At 40.2% G+C, this 23,789-nt stretch overlaps 1 protein-coding gene and 1 long non-coding RNA gene across 5 annotated transcripts in view; one reads left to right on the top strand and one right to left on the bottom strand.

Annotated features, from left to right (window-relative positions):
• The window catches only part of LOC147754728 (uncharacterized), a 29,816-nt gene that overhangs the window by 1,667 nt on the left and 4,360 nt on the right, over positions 1–23,789 (top strand). Inside the window, exon 2 of the long non-coding RNA XR_015330035.1 lies at positions 13,765–14,022. This is a non-coding gene — a long non-coding RNA (uncharacterized LOC147754728). The remainder of the gene's footprint in view (positions 1–13,764; positions 14,023–23,789) is intronic.
• Positions 831–22,713, bottom strand: Papss (3'-phosphoadenosine 5'-phosphosulfate synthase). 4 transcript variants are annotated; one of them, XM_086992618.1, is made up of 17 exons: positions 22,050–22,712; positions 17,241–17,285; positions 14,148–14,259; positions 13,824–13,980; positions 13,595–13,673; positions 11,627–11,743; positions 11,369–11,509; positions 11,103–11,207; positions 10,685–10,805; positions 10,441–10,538; positions 6,021–6,128; positions 5,401–5,502; positions 5,056–5,151; positions 4,446–4,670; positions 4,084–4,242; positions 3,547–3,672; positions 831–1,897 (listed from the first exon to the last, which is right to left on the bottom strand). In XM_086992618.1, the coding sequence occupies exons 1-17, from the start codon at positions 22,080–22,082 to the stop codon at positions 1,823–1,825; spliced, it is 1,899 nt and encodes a 632-aa protein (XP_086848744.1). In that variant the 5' UTR covers positions 22,083–22,712; the 3' UTR covers positions 831–1,822. The 4 variants fall into 4 exon arrangements, with proteins under 4 accessions (XP_086848744.1, XP_022667663.1, XP_086848746.1 ...); XM_086992619.1 differs by lacking the exon at positions 831–1,897 and adding an exon at positions 2,602–3,337 and having other exon boundaries at positions 22,050–22,713; XM_022811928.2 differs by lacking the exon at positions 17,241–17,285 and having other exon boundaries at positions 22,050–22,710.

Here is a 23,789-nt window from a genome sequence, read left to right on the forward strand (position 1 = left end):
CGAAGAGATGCCCTTCGTATATTCACGTAATTCCGTTAGGTAGCGGGCGGCCCACGAGCATTTTTCCATTCGACGTTTTATGAATACGAACCAGCTGTTCCCGTTCCCTTAATTTCTTGCATGGTTTTCTAGCGATTTCGATCAATTGATCTTAGCAAGTGCGTTTCTCAACAGCAATGATTGTCTAAAACAGCTATCTGTTCACGGGGTTTATCTAATGCCTACAGGAAACGCCGACGCGACCCTGTAATGGTGGGGTCAGAAAATAGAGCACACTTAGCCTCGTTTCTTGTAGCACGGCAACGACCTAACACATTATACAGTGTTGTATATCACTTTCGTTGGTTTGTGCTTTGTCGGTTTTGTGTATGTATACATGCCCCTGGAGGGACCGATGGTGCCAAGCAAAGAAAATAGACAAAATAAGCATTTTAGAATAGGCCAAAGTGCCCTACATCTAGAAACACTGCCGTGCCACATTGCTTGAGTATAAGTCTTAGTAGGAAGTTAAAGACTGCTGTAAACTTTAGGTACCTCAAGTATCTCAAGGAATCTCAAGTATCTATGACAGCGTGAACAGGAGCGAGAACGCGGTTGAAACCCGCCGTTAATTGCAGAACCTAAACAACGGCGGCAAAGAGCTCGTCCAGAACCGATAACGAAAATGTCTTTGTAACATCTTTCAGCTCGCTACTAGACTCTGTAGCCGAAGTAAAATGCGATTGTTAAATACAGTAAATATTGTAATATATAAATACTTTAGCATCGTATCGGCACCTGCTTTAGAAACTGAATTATAGTTAGTTTGGTTAAAAAAAAAACCTAACGAATTTGTGCACAATACATAAATATATAGTATTTATTACTCTTCAAATATGTATATAAGTTTAAAGTGAACAAAATATACTGCAACAAATATATATCCAGTACTTCCGTTATGATAATATACATCACAAAGACGGCGCTACGATCATAAGCGGGGTTTATCGCTTTTTTCTGCCAAATGATAAAGTGGGCAGTTTTCTTAAAATATTATTTTTCTCATCACTGTTTTAGCTCTTCTGCCAACTCCAAGTCTCTATTAATTCGCTTATTATATTCTGTAGAATAATAATTACCATCATTTATATAACTGCCGTCCTCTCTCTCACATTGTTTCTCACGTAAAGAATTCCTGTCCGTAAGGTTCCGGTGTCGCGCAGACAAAGATCGATGGATTTATCGCTTTTCAGACGACCACGGAAAATTACTATAATTTTTTCTTAAATGACCTACCGGCATAAGAATGCTAATGTTATGTATATCATCGCTTTGTTACATTCTTATGATTTGCGCAAGTTATTTCAACTTTCAGATGGCAGTAGTATCTCTAATGGCTAGTGCACTTTGTCTACTTAAAAACAGCCGAATGTCGGTAACTTTTGTTTTCTTTATGGACATATGCTTATCAGGTATTCCCAGCGAATATGATTTGTCGTCACTCGTTTTGCTACACCCTCGGGTCTCTCGGCGATCTTTGCCATGGAAAAACGCACCCTGTACCCATCGTGAACGCTTGAAAAATTTGGAATCCTCTAATGATCGAAATTTATGATCGGGTATTACCCTTATCATAGTCTTGAATAGAAGAATACAATGAAATCTCGCTCTGAATCTGATCATTGCATTACGTTTCGAAATGTACCGAACAAATATAAGGGTCATATTCTATTGAATAATCTGAATTAATTAGATGATTTTATGAACCGATCAGACTTCTGACAGGTGCTTCTCCAACTCGTGTAGACGCTCGAAAATCTAGATTGAGCGTCCTCGATACCTTTCAATTACTTTTTGGGATCGACAAGTTTTTATAGTACTTGGCGAGAACATTCCAAGCCGTTGGCGCCATGAATCCCTGCAATGATGCACAGAATTAGTGCTTCTTAAGTACTTTTCTTCGAATGAACTTTGTTGTTTTACTACCTTGGCAGGGCACATGCTTCAGCACGAGATTCAAATCAACGGTTTTCGGTTTTGGAGCCGGGAACTTACCTTTTTACGTCACTATGGCGAATAAAGTATCTAATAATAAGTGTTATACCAAACTGGAAAAAAAAGGATAAATATTTGATGTTCAGTGTGGCAGTGTTTAGTATGTCTATGCGATATTCAATGATATACTTCTTCGAGCTATTTGGATATTTTGAACACGATTTATGCGGTACCCAAACCTTTTTGCTTCTGCCGCGTTGCGAGACACCTAGAGATACTAGTTCAATCAGCATAAAAGAATCGATAGCATTAAATATCGCTCCTTTCCAGTATTTACCTGCCGCAAAACTTTGCCCAGCGTATCGTAGTTCTAGCGGTGGGCGCCAAGTAAACTTTAGACTAGTTAACTTCGACAACGCTCCTGAATGCTTCATTAATATTAAATATGGGAACAAGTTTTTTTTTCAACCTAAATCTCCACATCCTTCTATGATTCTCCTTTGAGGAAAGCATCGATCATTCCGAGGTTCGACCCCCCCCCCCCCGCGCTCTTTCCTCAATGATCACTCTGCATTCAAGCCGTATCTTTGATATGTATATCTAGTGGCAATAAGGAATATATCTAAATAGAGTTCAATGCCAACTATTTGTTTACTACAAGTTTGTACTGTCATAACAACAAGATAGTACAAACTATCATTCGTCTAATCGATGCAATATATTTGCAACATGTTTCAATAAACAAACAAATAAAATAAATTTCAGCAAACTTCCGAATAAGTTTGTAAATGAGTTCTGACTTGAGTGACTGTTTCGACTCGAACGGTAGGAGCTGGCTGTAAAATGGCAAAGAATTATCGGTCATAGAGGCATTTGATACGATTCAGGTTTTTGGAAAAAGGTTGTCTGACCATTAAAGGCCGATCAAAAGAGCCCAGCATTCACTTCTATACCTAATAGTCCAAAAAATTACACCGCTCAACCACAAAAGGCAAGGATTTTTTAAAAAAAAACTGAGCTCAAAACGTGTGTCTAAAAGTAACATTAAGAATAGTAATAATTAAGCTCTTTGTTACAAAAACATTAGATAGGTGGCTATCTTCCGTGCCATGGCTAACAAGTGCCAGCGGGGCAACTATCACTACTAAGCGTCCTAGACACCGCAAGACAGATGCATCTACTTGAAAAATGACCTTCAGCTGTGCTTCTGTTATGGGCAGGCCTTGGATATTGGTTTAGGGGCTGTTACAAAGGGCCGCATTTGACTGGAGTTCTTTTTATAGATCTCTGGAACGACAGCGGAATGATATCAGCAGTTTTGGCAGCTAGGTGCTACCCTTTATCACCTTCTTGCACGACAACGCTGAAATTTTTAGCTGCTGTTTATAATTGCCTTAACAAGCTCTCAAAGACGCGCATTGGCGACTTATATTACTGTGTCCTTTTTCCATAATTAGTGAGCTAGTGAAATAAGTTTCTCCATTGCATATTGAAATTGTTCTAAGGTTATGAGCAAGTTGGAATCATTGCTGGTTAAGCGTGTTTACAATTTTAAGTTACAGAAGTTTATACCTGAGGCGGTTCTTTTCCTTCGCGTGCGAGGCCACGCATTTTCGTACCCGAGATGAATTCAAAGTCTTCTTTACGGGATGGATCGAAGAAACACATTTTCTTCTGTTTCTTATCATATGCAGCGACCTGGAAGTATTTATCGACGAGATTAACAAGTTCCATGCCTTCTTGCTTCATGGTAAAATGACGTTTAAGAAGATAGGCACTAGCTTCTTAAAGAGGAACGATAAACTGCTGCCATAAAGATTAAGATCACTTCTTGCTCATATAGATGTATCTTAAAATAGAGCTCATGGAGTAAATTGGACGCGTTGCTACGCTTTTTGTAATGTTCTCTTCTCCTCATTTAGTTTCAATGCAAAAAAACAATCCGACTGGGGTCGAATTGAACTGGCAGGCTCTATACCTGTTCTTAACCTTTCATATCTACGTACATCTTGACAAAACTTTCACTTGTTATCCAAAAACATTCGTTACATGTAAAATGTAATCATTGATTAACAATAGATGCAGGTAGTACGCCGCCAAAGCAGATACCTTGAAAGGAATGATCTCAAGTCCGTGCAAACCAGGTGCCATCGTAAGGACTTTGGCTCCGTGCGTTGGGTCATAGATGTCCTGTTTTGTGTCTGGATGAGGCATTCCGGCTGGATCCCTTCCTACGATGTAGAAGTTTGCCCCGCAGACCATACGAGCCTAGAAATAGTGTTATTAATTTGTATAAGTAGCCCTGTTCCAGTAGACCTGTTTGAGCCAGTATAATACTACTAGCATATCGCCCGATAACACTTGAGCAGACCGAATATCGGTGCACTCCGTTAGGGCGCAACAAGCATTTAGCGGGGTCATTTGGTGCTGACAAACTTCAACTCTGTGCTGAGTCGCCATAGAATAATTACCTTGGCGTGCCATTGAACCTCGGTAGGCCCAGCGTACATCATTGGCGACGGGAAGATGGCAAGCACAGTTTGCTGTTCATCAAGAACGCCTTCTTTTAGGACACAGGCATGTTGATCTATTCGAATGGATAGCGGCACATCATCATCCTTCGTCCACCCTCCCAGCGGGTGCAGCAACAAAACTGGATTTTTATAGCCACGGTTGCATAAGGATGCGTGCGTTTCCTGTGCAAGCCATGCGTAACATACGTTAAACAACGCCACAGAATTGGTAGGCAATGCTTATTTTATTTGAGCTTTCTCTAGAGCTCAAGGAACGAATAAAGCTCAAATAAAATAATCAATATAGGCTCGTCGGTAATCGGATCAAGAACCGTTATATCTCCCGATATAATTTTTAAAAGCGCTTTCATGAGTAATACAAACAGGGCAGAAAATTAAGCTATAGGTTTTTTAATGAATAGTAAATTATAAAATTCTTTACAATGTTGGCCCAACGTATTGGGCGCAAAAATACCTATAGTCGATATTGAGCCTGATAATCTTTCATTGATATAAAATATAGGTTTGATAGAACATCACTTTGCTGTTATTGAAGCTTTATTCATACCTTCATTAGAAGAGCATGTCCGTTGTGAATGGGGTTACGTAACTGGAAAGCAAAGACGGTATCTGCCCCCCGCCGAGAAAATTCCGCACGTAGTTCCTGTGCCACAGCAACAGATTTATCAATGGTCAGCTCGAAGTCACATACTGACTAACAAATAGACAAGCATCTTTGACACAACATCCCCCTGAATAAACATACGAATTTCAAACCTGATTTAATGACTTATCCTTGCTTGATCGTTTTTTTTTTTTTTTTTTTTTTTTTTTTATATGAAATGAACGTTATCTGCGCCTGTTGCATGACTTTTCAGAATAGTTTGCACTACCACCTATTTTTTTTCCTTACCTTGGGTGTCAAACGATACTTGTCAAGACCGTCATTCCATTTCAGCCTTTCCAGCACTTCTAAATCTCCGCCGCACAGCCAATCACCGCTCTCCATAATCATCTTTTTCCACAAACATGAAAACATCCTCGTTATCTTAATCCTTAAAATGTTTTTCGAGATATGAAATAGTTAACACGTTAAGCTATCCCTAATTTCGAAATAATATTTTCTTTTGTTCTCTCGTAACGCTCAGATTCTAGCAGCAGGCCACCTAGATCATGCTACTTTCGAGCCTTTAATATCAACTTTTTTGATAGCTTACGTTTAAGACAAATCTCGATATTTCTAAAATCGGCAAATGGGAAGAAGATTTTTCAGAGACGAAACTTTTTCGCAAATTGTCATCAGTGCTTCGTAAGAAGAACCTAATAGTTTTTTTTTTTTTTTATTTCATCAGCCGCTAGCACCAGGACAGCTCTTGCTGCATCGTAAAAGCTTGAGAGGGGTCAATCTAAGTACACCCTCCCCATCACAGATAATATTAAATATTCTTTTAATTCGCACCTTCAGTTACTTTTACAATAGGTTACAAAAAGAAATTCTGCAAAATATCTATATGGTAAGAGTATACAACGTACTTTGATATACGGATGTCCACTATTGGTCAGACCGAACTGCCTGGCACACCTTTCTTCTTTACGATGAGAGTAGAATTCAGGCTCACGTAGAACGGCCAATGGCTTTCCCTAAAAGGTGTTGAAACAATAGAAACAAACTGAGCATGCCTAAACTATATATAAATCGATTATTGATGCCTGTCGGTCCCTATTAAACTTTGAGACTTAAAGCTCAGCAGTTTCCATTTCAATATTATGTGTGCCATATATCGATCGATCGCTCGCTCGCTCGCTCGCTTGTTAAAAATTTGTCATACAATAATAAAAACCTCACATATAAAAGACCTATGATACAACACCAAAACATATTATCAGTAAGTACTTAGTAGCCCTATATGGTCGTATAGGTGTTCATTTCAGTACTAATAACATAATACCGTAATAAGCATCACTGATACTATTATTGTTTGAGTGTTTTTTTTTCTAATTTTTTTTTTTATAGCTACTGTGTCTACTTAAACAACAAGTCCCGCGGATTTTACAGGTGCTCTTGCAGCTCCAGAATCCTCATTGCGTTTAGTGCTTTTTGAGCTGATATGAACACGAATCTTCAGAGAACTGTTATTGACAGATGTTATTTGAACGCTTTCAATATAGCTAAGTGTTTAAATTCTATAATCTTTTCGTGTAGCTTATTGAAGCCAAAGGCCAAAACGCAAGGCTTAATGGACTAGTCAACAGATAGCCAGAAGTAGGCGTTTTGAAGATCGAGGCAGGCTCCAACATTTCTAGTTCACTAGTCATGTAGCCTTAAAGTGCGAATGCTACGTTGTTCCTTATAGCTTGTTCCAGTTTAGCTTCGAAATGTTTTTCTTCAATGTTATTATAATACGCGTTCATGTATTTTCAGCAAAACCCTCAATAGTATACGCATGCAGATCGTCATTACTGAAATTTGTATTTTTTTCCTTGGTAGTGGTAATCAGAACGTATTGTACATAATGCAAACATTGAAAACCTGAGGGGAACGAACCACACTTGTATGTTCGCCAAATAAGCCTTTGCGGAGCCTACAGTGCATCATTCGTCTTCGAATAAGGATAAAAGAATACCTTGGAAAGTGTTAGGCCATGTAGCTCCACGCTAATGGCGCTATATGGTTAGAAGCTACATGATCAGTGGATATAGAAATCTTAATTTTTGCTCACTTTATTTCGAATTTCTTTCTACCGTAATTCGTAAAATTCTGTTAAGCTGCGCGAGTCTAAGCTTTCAAACGGTCTAAAGACTTCGCATGACGCAACAGCTGTAGCTTTTCTAAGTAGTCCCTCTGATGATTTACTGATCACGCGTTTGCCTACTAACTTTAGCATACTCTAGGCTTTAAGTTGACAGTAGATACATTTCATTTTTCTGGTCCACTATCCGCACCGGTTCATAAAAGCTTGGTTGCACCCCTCAACACTACAATGCGTGTTAATAAATGCAAACCAATATGAACTTGTGCTTCCGCCTACCGCTACTAAAATTTTAGAGCAAAAATTCCATGTTTCCGTATTGTTATTTGAATGTCTAATAAATTAGGGCACAAATGACGACCATTTACTCTTTTTTTCGTTTTTACCACCCCGCTGTTTATCTCTCTAGAGGATTCAGTTAGTTGCTTTCCTCCTTTACGAGTCCGGTGTAATCCTATTCTGCAGTGAATTAAATTTTAGATCGACTTTAGGATAACCCGACTGAACGAGTTCATCAATACCAGACTCGAAACTCGTTAGCTAGAAGAAATACAGAAAAGAGAGAGCGGTAGCCAGTATATAATAAATGTATTTCCTGATTGCATTTTAGTGGAACGCGGCTGTTTTGTTAATAAAAAAAAACGGCCACGATTAACTTGATCATTTTGCTCGTTTAGGCACAGTCATTGTTAGAGTGTCGATTACAGTTAGAAGCAATGTCCCATTTAAATAAGATATACTCGGAGTAAAATTGCATGACTTCCATCTTTTACAACTTTAATTTTTAAAGTTGCGAAAAACCGCTTCTTTGCTGAGCCCACGCTTTCGAATCCCGATGATGGCAGCAACGTTGATATCAAAAGCAAGTTCGGCGTAAGTCGTAAGTTGCGAGTCTATTAACAACTAGTCACTGCATCATTTGTACACGACATCTATACGAGCAGTCAGAAACAAGAAGATTGCCAGTATTAAAATGGGTTGCTTTAAATAATGGTGTTATATATATATATGATTTTTGTAGTACGATTCATTAATTGAAAACAACGATGCCCAAATTTAGTACATATTGCTTTTAACAACAAAACTGCGACTGGCATACTGCAATGTATATGAAACCAATAAAATAAAGGAAATACGCCAACGATGACCCTCCGCTATTTTTCTGTTAACACCATAATCCCTTCACTGTAGAATTTCTGTGGCCTTGAGCATCATCAGATTATAATCTGATGAAGTGTAAAGTTCGTTTTGTGTACTAAAATCTCTTATCCAAGTTCCCGAGAAGCTAAAAACGTATTTAATCTGGCATTTTCATGACGGTGAACAACCTCCTTACACTCACTAGTTCCCATAGATTCTTTCAATGGCCTGTTGTAAACCTCTTGGTTGTTAACAGTAGAAATCCCAGCATAGGATTACCTTGCTTAGCGTTAGCCGATGCTCTAACAAAGTTTCCAGGTGTTTCCCTTTGGCCATGATCTTTTCGCACGTTATTATCCTATATGACCCACTCTCCGTTTTTTCCCGTGATCAACACTTGATTTCATTGATGGAGCGTGCGCTCTTTTGGCATCCAAGTCTTCTGCCTTGTTTTGTCTTCAAATGGTTTAAAACTGTCTTATAGTGGATATTTAGCTCCTTAGTAATGCCGTGTCGGTTTTCGTTAGGTTCTGCAATCATTCGGTGACCTTCTAGTAACTATGGAGAATAGCATCTTTTACAAATATATTTTCTGAACGAAAGCGACAGAACCTCGTTAAGCCATATTTCCTAATAACTTATTTTGACTACAAACAGCGCACACTTTCTCATGGATTTCTATCTGAAATCTGAGTGAAGGCATTCAGACGAATCTGAGCTTTTGCCTATGGCCTAATGCAATACAGTACCTGAGATCTATATGAATCATATCATTGATATAAGTCAGACTGCCTTAGCTCTATCGTAGGCTGGCAGCAATGAGCGCCTCACAGCTATTCAATCCAAGCCCTAAACGTATCTTAGACCACGCTCACATCTGGCGGGCTGCCCTTACACTGCGGCCAGACCTTTTAATGCCCCACAAGTGCAATTCACATCTTATTGCGATCTTCTCGCGCGCGCCGGACGGAATTCCATTGTGTCCAAACCCAATTACATTTTCCGGTTTTCGATGCGATTAAGGGCGTCTTCTCGGCAATAGAATCACACAACAAGGCGTCGCATTATCATGAAGTGAGCCCTCTTCTCGCGGTAGTGCTTGTAGCGACCTGGCTGGTACGAGTCCATGCTTACCCTTGTTTAGCGGTGGATTACCGGACTCGTTATCGGTGGAGCAGAAAGAGACTCCCCCGGCTTTCTCCCATGAGTTGGCACATGTCAGATCCGCGTACGTGCATACAAGCTCTACCCTAAATTCCTTTATCTAAAAAATACCGTGGCATCTTTTTTCCGCGCATCTTGGTGACCCTGACGATAGAAAATATCAGGGCCTCGGCTGCTCGCGAGAGTACGGGCAGCAGCTTTTTCGGTCCAGATAAAGTCTGCTTTCCAATCTTCTTGCAGTACTGCTACCACCGCTACAGACCAGTGCCTCACCGTTTGATATGAGATAGGCACAGGTTCATGATGATTCGCTGGCCCGAAGCCTGAATGGGACTCTGGTCATCGAGCTGTACAATGCTGCCCAGAAAACAAAATTCCAGCTTGGCACTCACAAGCTCGCTAAAAGTTTCGCCAGTTTCTTCCTGAAGAAAGCATTCGTACAGCTTCATTCTGAAGCTTTCCCGTATTTACTCCGCATCGATCTTCTTTTTCTTTTTCTTAAACGTGCCGACTTCACGACCTGATCCGGTAGCGTTTATCATATTGTCGCTCGTATTCGTCTCCTTATTGCTGGGGTTTTCTCTCGAAAAGCTCTCAATCAGCCAGGTATTCGAGCAACTTTTTCGTGTACGTGTATTTATGAATATATTTAAACTATGTAATATAAAGTTGTATGTTGAGACAACTTAATTTATTCAATATCCGTGCATAATTAGGAATAGGTATCATTCTTCGTTTTGAAATTTGGTCGAAACTAGCGCTTGTAGCGAGAAAGGTCCAGATTGCTTTTATCTTAAATAGCTAAATAGCTTATGCTCTGCAGGTAATCAATACAATTTACGGAAGCAGTTTTGTTATGCTATTAACAATATTGATCACTATAAAGGATTTGTTATTACCTGGTATCTCAGCGTAATGGCGCTGTTTGTTGTCAGCCGCTCCTTGTCCTCGGTGCTGACCGGTAGGACGATTGGAATGGACTGATTTGTTACACCATCTTAGTTGACACGAGAAAAATTACCGAATATTAAGCTCAAAGTCAGTGAGTTGAGCGTAAAGTTATCACAGGGTTCTACCGTCTAGAATTTATGCATGTATAACAAGGTAATTGCAGCTCAATTCCGCAGTATCACAGAACCATACCATTAAGTAAGCATGAGAAGTGTTGACACTGAAGAAACTGTTTTTCTCGCATAAAACCTTGTAACGGGGTAGCCCAGCCCTCGCTGAGTACCTGCAGCCACTGAGCATCCACTGTTGTTATCTACAAGTAACACCAAAGAGTTTCTAAGAATTAGCAAGTCATGCTTAAATTAACGGAGGATCTAAGAAACAGGCGAGCATTTGATATACGCTACGAAAACTTAATTTGAAATATTCAGTTTGTAAAATAATCATTTTGGTGTTATGTATCAAGATGTAGCAAGCTTTTCGCAAGCAACTTGGAGACACTTGCTTTTTGGTTTACATGAACGACTACAAGAGTTTCAGAATTGATGGCCATCACATCCATAGGTTCTGGCCCTCATAGAAAAATACGGCTTCGAGCGGATTAATATACCTCAATCGATGGAAGCGATTCAGCCTCATGTCGCACTTCGGCCAATTTGTCAGCTGAAACAAACAGCTCCTGAACCACATCCGTGACGCTTTCGGGAATAATATTCTGGAATTTTTAATTTTAGTTTAATTAACTTATATGCGGCACATCCTTTTCCAAACAGTAAGAGACGAACATGACCTGAAGCCCCGGCTCTGCTTAAATTCGAAGTTGCAATTCAGAAAATGGGTTCACCACTAGCTCCGCTGAACCATCGAGTAACTCACGTTTTCACGCAAAAGAGTTATAACTCTTTGGACACTTTCCTTGACGGTTTCTTGGTCAGTCCGCACCTCAAGTTCCGGGTTTTCTGGCGCTTCGTACGCTTGGTCGATGCCTGTGAACCCTTTGATTTCGCCTTTTCTTGCCTGCTCAGAAGGTCGGAACAAATCTATTGATGCAAGCAACAAACTATGATATCGAGTTGAAATCGTAAGTATTCTACTACTGTGTTCAGAGGAAGATATGACTAATAGAACGCAGACCTTTTTGTAGAGACCTTTAACGTCCCGGCTTTCGCAAACGTCAAGCGGAGTGTTCACGAACACCTCGAAGAAGTTTAGCCCTGCGCGTTTGTGGATTTCTCGCGCAATAGCACGATCCTGCGGTAAGTCAATTAAATGTAGAAGTTATAATATATACAAGAAACACAGAAGATATTACAGTATAAATTAGAGTTTCATAGTCACAATAGTTATTGGCAAAGCTGGAAAATATCGTCGAGTAAGAATCTGTTAGTAAACTATGTACCATGAAGACTTGCATTAAATATATGTGTGTACCCAGCTAAAAAGTCAGAGTGTATGTGCTAAGGGCAGTGCCTATTTTTTTTTTTAAGCACAAGGTTAGACAAGAGTGTACTCAGTGTCCTTAGGCCCTCGTCTCAGGACGACCGGCTGCACGTATGCTCTTACTCCGTGAATAACACAGCGTTAAAAGTTGAAGGGCTTACCTAATTATTTCACCCACTCATGAGTCATTATGAACCTTACACTGTCTGCTAACGATCTAAATATCAGACTTGACCTACTGAGTAACCCAAAACACGCTAGCTACTCTTGTCTGTCTACGACATCGGCTGTAGAGTACATAACAACGTTCGAGAACCATTCGGCAACCTCTGTTGTCGACAACTTCGTTACAAATCTATCTGTATGTCCAATCGAGTTTTTGGAAAGTGGAGACCCACTAAAAGCGAATACATGTTATATATTCCAGTAAAGGAAAACCTATAGGTAAAAAAGACTAATACATTCAATTCCCGTTGGCGCACTCTCCCAAACTAACTTAATGCCCCGCGACTATTGCTCCTCGCATCTGACCGCCATCCGATTATGAACGAAACTCAGGTAGAAATCGGTGCCAGCCACCAGCGCTTACGGAAACCCAGCCAGGGCCAGTAGAAAAAATGTAACGAACTGCGAGGCATGCCCCATCATTAGCCAGCGTTGCGTCCTCCTCAGATGTTTATGAAAACAACTTTTCGACGGAAACCGGACTTTGAACGGAAAAGTTTCTTTGTGAAAGTACATCAGTTGGCCGAGTTACCGCCGGGCGTAATCGTGTCTTCCATGTAATTGCATAAATTCTTATGCAGTTACGTAGAAGACAGGACTAGCACTTAATCTCCGTAAAAAAACTCGGTTCAGACATCAGGATACAAGAAATGATGCCTACTACAAGCAGACTTCGACGGAACGGTGCTTCACCGATTGTGGTCATAACGAACACATCCAAAAAGCTTTCCTTTTTGTTTCTTATTAAATAGCGCTATCTAGTACTTTATCTTAAGGAACGGTATGCGACATGCAGTGAAGTTGGCAACAGAATGAAATCTATCTATTTGAAGTAAATCGCTGCGATTGTCCGTTTCTGTTCTCCGTGCGAAGCTGATCTATCTGAAGCGTCTTTTGGGATCTCACACTTCAGCAAGTAATAGACGTGTCTTCTTGGTTGCCGGCATGTGACTATTTGCCGAAGGACTCACTCGTATGTGGAATAAAAAAGTACGAATTGAAGTCCCAAATTTCTACCTGATTAGAGTGACAACAAACTACAGCTAAATAATTGCGACAGGGCTATCTATCGTCTTGTGACCGTGGGTCCACAGGCTTTCATCATTTCGTGTGCTATAATGATTCCAGAGATAGCTGCCGACGCCGACGATACCCCCGAGATTATCTTCAACATTGTTCAATAATAGCTCTTTCTCGCAATTAGCTTGCACGTTCGTAATCAAGCATGGTGCTATGAACGAATTCTATATACTTTCTTTAGATTTTATAACCAACTTTTATACGCACCTGACAAGATGTGTCCCTAGGTGATGATAATGCGAAAAATGGTTATTATGTTTAATCAATGATTTATATAGCCGATAAGCGAAAGCTTTTTTACTAAATCGTGCTAATTTTCAGCTAATGTCTTTGGTCAAAGTTAGAGATAAAGCAAACCTTAGCGAACGGTGATATAAAGCTGGTGAGGCATACGACTCCACTGTCAGCAAACAAATTTGCTACCTCAGCCACACGCCTAAAAATGACATCAATTATAAAGTTTCGTTTTTATCGATTTTGGTAATAGTTTCAAATAATTAAACAAAAATTATCGTGTTATTTTCAAGTAAAATGCGTCCACGGACTGTCATCATGTCTAAAACTACTGAATGCACTGGGGCCTCACCGAATGTTTTCTTCTCGATCTTTTTCACTGAAGCCGAGGTTCTTATTGAGGCCATGCCGAATATTATCCCCGTCCAGTGCGTAACTAGGGATACCCTGTTTGCAGAGATATTCCTCTATCCCAAACGAAAGAGTCGTCTTGCCCGCTCCTGACAAACCTGATCGGAACAACAGCGGGTGACACACAATGAAGGAATAAGGTTAGTCAATACTTTTCTGTCACATTTCTATAGCAACGATCTGGCGTCCCCCTGGCGTATCCCCAACACTCAGCACAACGGCCAGTTCGCAGTAAGCTTGCCATGAAAACTGGGAGCAAACATACCGGTAAACCAGATGGTGCATCCTCGGAAACCACTCCTTTGGCCAAGAATCGCACCGCGAGTGTCCCGGTTGATTTTATTTAGCTGGTAGACGACGTTGGTTGCCTTCTGGCCCTGAGGTTTCGCCAAATTCAAAACGAATAATTCAATAGTGATTAGATGCTCGATAAATCTTGCGCGGTATAACTGGATTATACCACATAGAACGCAACTCGTTAGATGTTAACGACAAATCGAAAACGCATGTATACTCTACGGGTTGCCTACACCTATGCGAACTGACTATGTTTTCGTGAGAACCATGTCGGTCCATCATTGACGTAACATACCTTTTTCGTTGAAAAGGTCCTCAACGAAATTTTCATGAAGACAGGGTAACAAGAACGTGATTCGTTCCACCAATAACGTTATGATAAGTAATTAACATGAAATAACGCCTACAATCTTTGTTCCCTTTTTAGTGCATCTTCGATAATCTGCCCTCGAATGTTCCGGTTCTGTTCAGACAGCTTCGTCATAATATTTGTACATATAGGAAATACTTTTCTAAACATTTTATCCTTTTGGCACATCCTGCTTTTCAAAATGACCAACTCTCAAAATAAGACTGTTTAGTTCCTATCATTTTGCAAACTCTAGCTTCATTTTCTATTTGAGCTATTACCACTCGGTTCCTGCACGATTGAGCTATGTTCCATTTGCTTGTCCGTTGATTTCGAAGATCATTGTTTGATGTGTAACGATCTCGGCTCCTAGCCCTTCACTTGTTACCAACATTTTTGAAGTTACGTGCGGTAAAATTTTGACAATTCTACTTCGCGTGATCCAATATCTGCGAATCCTCAAGTGTGAGTGCCGTTAACATCTCCTTAGTTCGTATATCTGTTCATTTTTTTTACTCGCTCATACAGACAATAACATAATATAGTTTTCATGTAAAAAAGGATTAAACAACCTCTCAGGACTCGGTCGCACGTGTGCATCAGGTGAAATATGGATGCCTTGTGCTTAAAACGGGTGCTAACTGTCACTGGTATTAATCTTAATAAAACCGGTAACATTTTCTGCTTTGTTATGGGTGTATAGTGCTGCCACCTAACGTACACTATCGGTACGTATTCGGGCACATAATTAGCTTCATCTAGCAGTTGTGGTTGTTGTTACGCTATGATGATGTATAGTCTACCTGCATTTTTCCTCCTCAACTGTTTTTTTGCCTTTCTCGTAAGACTGTGCCCAGGAGCACAGTTTTCTATTATGCAGTTGTTACTCTTTGATTAACACATTACTTAGCCACATATCTGAGTCATACTGTTTTGTTGTTATTTTAACAATTGCTAAATTATAGCTTTAACGGATCCAATATTAACGCTGTGCTCACTGGTAAATCTTTTAATCAGAATTAAACGGTCCTGACTGTTTACACACAGACTGTGTGTACATTGCATTGTATATTCTAACAATTTAGAATGAATTGCGATGCCAGTGCGACCTCGTCATTAAGAGCAAGTACTTCAACGGTAATAATATTCACTTTGAATTTTTCGGAAATAGTAATGGGTGCTCCACTTCGAGTTGGCCGATATTTCCCCTATTGTGATGCCAATTTAGAGCTGGACCATTTCGGCGACAAAATAGATCGCCTTGAGTCCATATGGTTCTGTCGCCATCGAAAATGGTAGATACCTTTTACAAGCTGGATCGTATTATACCGTACACTCGCAAGCGAAAGGTAGTCTCTCATGAACCAGCGGAAGTTGCCATGGCATCAACTACAAACCTTTACTACTTGGTCAACGTCTAACACATTTTAGAACAGCTATAAATGAATAAGGATAATTTATGATCTAACTGAGTGTGTGTGTGTGTGTATTATGTGAGCAGAACAAAAATTTTAAAAGAATTGATATCTCTTCTAAAACCCAAAGCTCTATCCTAGATGGTTGCATCTGCGTTATAGGCCGATCCAAACAGGAACCTTTTTCTAGACTTTTTGACGTCTTTCAAAACCAAATATAACTATTGACTCTGTTTGCGTGTTTATGATAGCACACGTCAACTTCTAAAAGGCGCAACAGCCCATTACCTCAAAGTTCGTTGTAACGGGTTGCATGGCTCGATGCCTGCCACCCACGGCTAACTAAAAATTGCCCCTCATCAGATAGCAAGTTATAGGGCAAAATAAATCAAAATAGACGGGCACACGTTTTCAGGTCTCCGTTCACATGACTAGCACATGGTAGAGTTTTGTCTAAAAGATCTCCAGAGCCAATCCGACGGATCATCTGTTCCTTTGTAATGTTGCAACCGCTACATCATTTACATGCTGCCATTATATAAGTCATTTCATATGTACGCTACACCATGTCTTATTGACAGAACAATATGTGTTAGTACTAATAATAACAACAATATTTTATATCGGTGTGAAAAAGCCACACCATACGTAATGTTTCACACTGTTATACGTAACTTAAAAAATGCTTAATTGATAAACTTTTTTGATCTTATCGTGTTCACTGTTAGTCACGAATCCGATATTGGTAATTAAATACTACTAAAATAATATCAATAGTCGAACGTTAAAACAAAACAATTGTAAGAGAGTTCAGCCTACGTTTTTGAAGGTCGCGCTTGATACCCACCGTCGCACGCACTAGGACTTTCAAGGACTTAATTTCCCGCATGGTTTTAATGCGTAAGGGCTATTAGAACGTATTAAAAATAGTAGCGGGAAAGAGCGAAACTTCAATTTTGTTATACGAACCAAGTGTAGTTGCACTAGATGATAATCAAACGGGAAGAAACTATGCTTAATGTCAAACAGCTGTTACAATGAATGGGGTTGGCAGCCTCACGATTAGTCGCTTTACCTCTGAGCGCAACAGATCCGCTAGTATCCAAACTCTTTAAATCGGCGTTTCCACGCGCTACATAACGTACCATCAATACGATCCAAAGACATGCCCTTATTGAATACTGATCAAAGACCGTTCGCAATGTCGGACACGAACGGAAAGCTTCGAAGTGGAATATTTACGTAAAATCACAACCTTAACTTTCCGAAACTTTTGTTCAGCCGAAAAAACACTTACCGGCTCCGGTCGGGGCAGTTGTGCAGGTTTTGCGCTCATTTCCAGCTGTTTTGGTCCGGTCAAAGTTTCAGGAATCGTAGAGCAAATGCAATTTCAAATATGTGATAAATCCTCGCACACGTCACACAGTACAGTAAGAAGTGCCGAGAGAGGGCGCTATTTAATGATAGCAAATTCTCTCATTCGGTCTATTATGCCGTAATCTACATCAACGGCTTAGTACTAACCTATTTATTTTCAATACGTCAACGCTCATCTTGCGGAGACCCGCCTTATATAACGAAAGCAACACAAGCGCTCTAAAAATATAAAGAACAAATCTAAATCACATAGCGAAAAACCGTTCGAAAGCTGTTTGGAGGCGGTGATACGGCCATGATCACTAGCTATATATCGCAGCGCTATTGCTAATAGTTGTACCGTATTCGAGTGAGAGAAACAGATAGATCACAACGCGTAGCAACTGTGGTGTCCGACCTCGGCGTATACAGCCGGCCAATAAGCAATAAATAAATAAACGATTCCAAATGTGTCGCGGCTAGCTTAAAAGGTATTTCTATGATTAACGTGTTGCAGATTATTGTTATGAGCCGCCCAGTTCGGTACCTACCGAACAATTGCCAGATGGAAGCCGGCACCTATGAGTTGTCAGGGCGCGGTGGAGGGCGCTTCCGTCGTTTCAATGAACAGCTGAGCAAACACGGGAAAGGGGGGTCGAACCTAGCTACAGCCATTATCTCGCAGCCGCTCACAGCTGTGCCCGCCCCTTTAACAGATATCTACCGAGCAGTAAGCAATGAAGCCGACCCCATGATGATGGAAAGGGAAACAGTGGGAATATTTGAACTAATGGCGCCAATTCTAGTCTCTGCATTATGAAAACTATGCACGGCAATGAAATGGGAATAAAGTATCATAGTAGAAAACAAAAACTTAAGGCAATTGGCAATAAATCAATAAAGAGCGAAAACATGCACTAAATAATAGCAGGGCAATCGAATGAATTAAATCGATTACAAATACAAAGTTCAAGTTTTGACATCAAGACTAAAAAACTACCTCAAATACAATACGTTAGAAGTAGCACACGACACAAACATATGCGTAGATGCCGATGGATTGATTGGTGGCTTAGATTATGATATAATTAGCTAAAAATAAATCGTATGTTGTTTCTTCGTGGTTACAACGAAGTCAGGGTCAGGTATAATGTTTGTGTCAGGGTTGGCCCGACTTACAGCACGGGTGACCAATAGCGTCTATAAACGCAGTAATTATAATACGGCTGGAAAGACAAGCGCAGATCAGGGAAAAACACTGCATATTGTCAATAGGTGCTATAAACTGAAAAAACTAACCAAGATAATATCAGATGGCAAGTAACCAGAGTTAAAAATAATTTACTATTTTTTTATGTACCTTATAGTAAAAGCTTAAACAAAGCGACCGGCTTTCAGGAGGTTTCTTTTCATAAAATTCCTGTTTAATATTTCAGCAAAATAGAAATTCATGCTAAAAAAAATGTCTTAAAATATGCAGGCATACACAGTAATTCCTCTGAACTCGTTCTAGTCCTTCGATGTTTGCATTCAGATGCTACGAAGACGTCAAACGTGACAGCACACCTTCTGCATTAATTCCACGTTGGTCTTCGTCCGACAACTAGGCGTACTAGCAAATATGTTCCGATCCAATCGTTTCGCCTCTAGATCTAAGTAAAATAACACGCTAATCGCTCACAGCGGCGACTCAATGACATTTAAGAGACCATTTTACCCTGAATAATTTCAGCTATAGATTTAAGTAAATACCACGCAAGTAGCATAGACAAAAAGGACATATCAGCCGTGTTTTAAATGTTGCTAGCAGAATGCAAAAGGATTGTTGGAGGAGGAGTTGGTTGGCAGGCGCAGGCACGCACGCGCGCGCGAAGTAGAATAGGCCATCAGATATACGATCAAATAAATAGACGATGTCTTTCTAGGTGAGGCAAAGGTCGTTTTGTGTTTCACTGTTCGAAAACAGAGCCGCTAGCCAAAGACGTCTCAACATTCATCCAATCTATTTTCGACTAGAGATTGTTTGTTCTTCTCTTTTGTTAGTAGGATTTTTACTTCTTCTGGAACAACAGTTGCCTCGTGTGCCTGTCGGTCCTATCGTTTATGACGCGCAGCGGTAATGCAGTCGACACTAATCAACCTTGACTAGCAACAATCAAGAAGGGAAGTCTTCGGGTAGAAAGGACAAAAAAGCGAACACATACATTTGTTTTAATTTCCCCATTGATTTTAAATTTAAAATCTACTTCACAATAACAGATAGCTTAATGGAGCCGCAAAAAATAGTACATTTGATTGACCTGTCACTGCTGCTACTGTTAGAAATAAGCAGCCTTTGAAATTCGTGTTCAGTGTTCTTCGGGTGATAACCAGGTGAAACTTCTTGTCTCTTGAATCAACCGCAGACCCATTTTGCCAGAACGCTTTACAACCTACAGCTAAGCAAAAGATGGACACGCCCCACTTCCATCAGTAGGGCTACACTCCATTCTGGAATCCAACTATTGAATCACCCGAGTCTGCGCCAACAGCTACATACAATTTACGCGACCGCCTTAACTAGCGCAAGCTTCTTTACGTTTATCTTGCCTGTCACACAGCGCATGTTATGATTGTAGAGGCGGGCTGCTTAAACGTTCGGTCGATCTTTATTATTTTTTCAAGCTGAACTTAAGCCTTAATGGATGAAAGAAATGTTGGGTGGAAGTTTACGTGATTTTTTTGTTTTAAACTTCTAGGGAATTTTAGTGCAGGTTAGACAACTTCAAACGGCATTGTGCCCGTACTGATTTACTTACACAGGCCTCGTAGAGTAAGTTATCAGGATCTTTTATCTCTGCTATGATTAATAAACATTCAGCCATGTTAGGCGAGGATATATATGAGTCAACAGAAATTTGTCGGTGTGGATATATTTCATTATTTTTTTTGGCGTACATCCAAATGTGGTACGGATTTTACTCAAGCCCTCTATCCAGATTCGTACATAACGTTTTTTAAAACAATCGGGATGATATGTATCTATTTGTCAAGCGCCTTTCTCAAAACATATGTTTTTTATAATCTCATATGGTTCGAACTTTTTAAAAAATCTCCTCTTTAAAAAATGGCGCCGGCGCATAGCGCAAACAAGTTCAAGTCCGATTTATCTTTAGACACAAATAACAGAGTGCCGTTTGGATAAAAGACGTTTTGCATCATATTAATAATGATAATCATAAGACTGTCCGGGTTCTCAACGACCTCCTGTTTCTGTTTGCTATTTCTTCGATCTCCGATTTTGTCGTTATGGTCTAGGTAGCCTTGGCTTAATGGTTTTGCGGTTGTCCTTCCAAGTGCGTTATGTCGTCAAAACAATCGCATTATCTTCTGGGATCTAGGTATGCAGTTCCGGTGATTACCGTAGTAGCCAGTGATTGTAAAGGCAAGAGCAGCTAAATTTTACCCGAGTGCTACCCAAATTGTATGAACAAGGTCAAAAAACTACGACAGCAAAAATAAAGACGAACTCTTCCCTTTAATTGGCTCAGATAACTCAAATAAAATTCATTTGATATTAAAACGCGAGAATGAATTATAGTATAATTAATCTTTAACAACGCTTGAATAAACACTTGTGCTTTTTCTTTTCAGCTAGTCCGCCTTGATGCAGAGGTTTTCTTGCCTATGACCGATTTTAGGTCTTCAGTTGGACGATGCTGCTCGTATCTGTCCTATTCAAACTCTCCATTAAAAACATTACAATGTGTAATACCTAATCTGACCTACAATATTAGCGTAATGAAAATAATTCAGCGTTTTTAAGGTGTCTTGACGTTTCACGGAAGGTAAGGTATTATTTTAGATGTACAACATTGCGATACAGACAGATACATAACAGAACGGTTTACATGTACTAAGGCGTCAACCGGTGTATTGACATTGACCGACTAATCATATTAGTAGAAGTGTATTTGATATATTGACTAATACATTGTTTGGCGTTAGATCGAAACGCTGATTTAGCTCATAGTGATGGTTTCCTCGGTTTGGACGATAGGTTTACGAACGTTCTCTCTGTTTCAGTATTTCTTTCGTTTCTTTTTTTTCCTATTTTGCTTAGTGTGATCTATAGCGAGGGCAAAACAGGCAACAATTAGCATCAGAATAGGCAACAACTGCTTCGAAAAGTTGAACTGGGATAGAAATAGAAAAGGATACTTCAAGACCATCGAGACCCCAACATGTACATGCGCCTGATTGCGTAATTAACTCTTACTTTATATAATTCATTTATTAGCGAACTCTACATATATATTTTGGTTGTAGCGGTTCGCCAGGGGGCGACCTAATCTGGGTGGACTGAGTAATTGCATCACAACTAAAAACCCTGCTATTACATTGGCTCAAATATTGGCATTGGTAAATATTATTACCAGACATTGTTTATCAGGAAATAACGAATAATAAAGTATTACTCTTATTATTAAGGTTAGTAGCTGTTTGTCTGCTTATCGTGCCTTTTGTAACCCTGTCGAAAAGCCCCATAAAAATCTGGTAAAGTTTACTCCAGTTAAACTTCTAAGGGAAAGCAAGTTTTTAAGCCTACACCCAACAATAGGTAATGCTGAAGATCTGTTCATATATAATGAATTATTAAACGAGCTAAGTGCTGAATAGGCCAAACGTATGTGTTCTTCACCTGTTTACTCATTTAGCTACCATTATTAGTCTATATCAATATATCTATCAAAGTATAAAGTAAGCTTACATTATGGTATTGGTAGTTCACGCTGTTGATCATCTTGTTCGTTAACTAGATGTCCTATGAGTGGTTGAACGGCTTTTGGAGTCTGAGATTTAGTTTGTCTACGACTCAGGTACAAATGGTGACTCTTTTTTTTCGAGTTTAGGTTAACTGCTATGGCACATTGAAGCGCGTTGATAATGCACCTCGTGTTCACTGAAGCTGTTCTGCCAGCGTTACTGTGTCCTACTTGTACAGAAATCAGTTTACTTCTGATACGAGGCTCCGTTCGAGGTTTGTATTGACCAGGTTACAGAGATTGTGAATTTTTTTTGATACGGCCACTTGAGCTTTTCGCAGTGTTGTCCACAAAGAAGAAACAGGCTCTATGAAAACTATGACCACCAGAAGCAGTATTTTATACTGGCAAATAGCTGATACCGCCGCTGTTACGGTACGAGTGAAGATAGGGGAGCTGCTGCCATTAGATGGCAAGTAGCTGCAATAGGAAGGTAGCGGTAATGGCAGTAATAGTTTTTCCTTCTGCCAATGCCAACAGAGCGACCCAGAAGCACAGGTATCAATTGTTAACGCGACAGTGGTACTATCGTTAATAGCGGCCCTGGCGGGCTTCGGCAGCAGTACTCTAGTAGTCCCGCAATAGTCCGGACGGCGGGGTTGCTTTGACAGCGCGGGAATACGGCGATCTTGACAGGCGACTGAGCGGCAGAAACGATCGACTTAGAAAGCCGCACGGGGATCTCCTCTCCACCGGTGTTTCTGTTGCAATTAGGACACGCCATCTTACCGGGAGAGGGTGCCACCTTTTGTGGAACGTCTTTACCAGGGACGATCTTACAGTCTATCGCCAGAGTTGCCTAGGAACGACAGAGGACAGGATGCAGCTGGTAAAAGAGTTACCAAACAAGGCAATAGCTTCCTGGTAGTAAGCTCTTGCTAGGATACCGGCAGCGCTGGAATGAATATGTTAAAGCGATGTTCAAATCCATTACGAGTACCAATTTGTGTCATCGTACCATTGAGCTTCAGGAAGCCTTCCGAACTTGTGTGGTCGACTTCGTTAGATCTTAGATAGACAAATTCTGCATCGCTTTTCGAGATGCCTCTGTTTTTTCCGACTGCAAGTAATTTTCTACCAGGACTAAGCCCACTGCTTGAGATCGGCTGTATCCATAACGATAATGCATACATATACCATATTTAATTTACGTTTCCATGACCAGGTCTATTTGTAGGTTGTTTTACATGCATTTTTTCAATTGACTTGGTCCGTTTTTTAATATCTACCGCTTAGAGTCCGCAGAAAAATACTTATTGAAATTAGTTAAACAATAAGAACTTGAATGGTGATTTGAGTAAGCACACCCTTCTGCTGTACTTACGGTTTGGCCGCTTGCGATCCAAATACAATCTGCTACCGCTGCTTAATGTCAAGAAATACGCTGACCCCCCAAAACGATGTCCATGGTATTTTGTTTGCTGTAAAGTTTAAACGAATGTGACAGTGACCAGCACTTAATAGGATTTATGACAGTATGGACCCGGTATAGAATTTTGTACGTGCTTAGCGCGAAAAAAAAAATGTATTCTGTAGCGCGGCCTTGGTTAGTGATAGTTACAAACAGAGCAGAAGTACGAGCGGTGCATGTTTGTCTTCCATTACATGGAGAAGCATGTTTATAGATATCACCAGATTCGAGGTGAGTTTCGTTCTGTGGTTCGGCACCTGTCATAAACGAATCA

This window comes from Varroa destructor, unplaced genomic scaffold (genome assembly GCF_002443255.2).
Source record: "Varroa destructor unplaced genomic scaffold, Vdes_3.0 BEIS01000006.1, whole genome shotgun sequence".
NCBI lineage: Eukaryota > Metazoa > Arthropoda > Arachnida > Mesostigmata > Varroidae > Varroa > Varroa destructor.

Coding starts and splice junctions, on each gene's coding strand:
- Papss (XM_086992618.1), bottom strand. CDS start 22,082: ATGATCAACAGCGTGAACTACCAATACCATAAT. Junction 10,539..10,684: donor CTTCTCATGCTTACTTAATG/GTATGGTTCTGT, acceptor GTGTCAACTAAG/ATGGTGTAACAAATCAGTCC. Junction 1,898..3,546: donor AAGGAAAAGAACCGCCTCAG/GTATAAACTTCT, acceptor GCATCATTGCAG/GGATTCATGGCGCCAACGGC.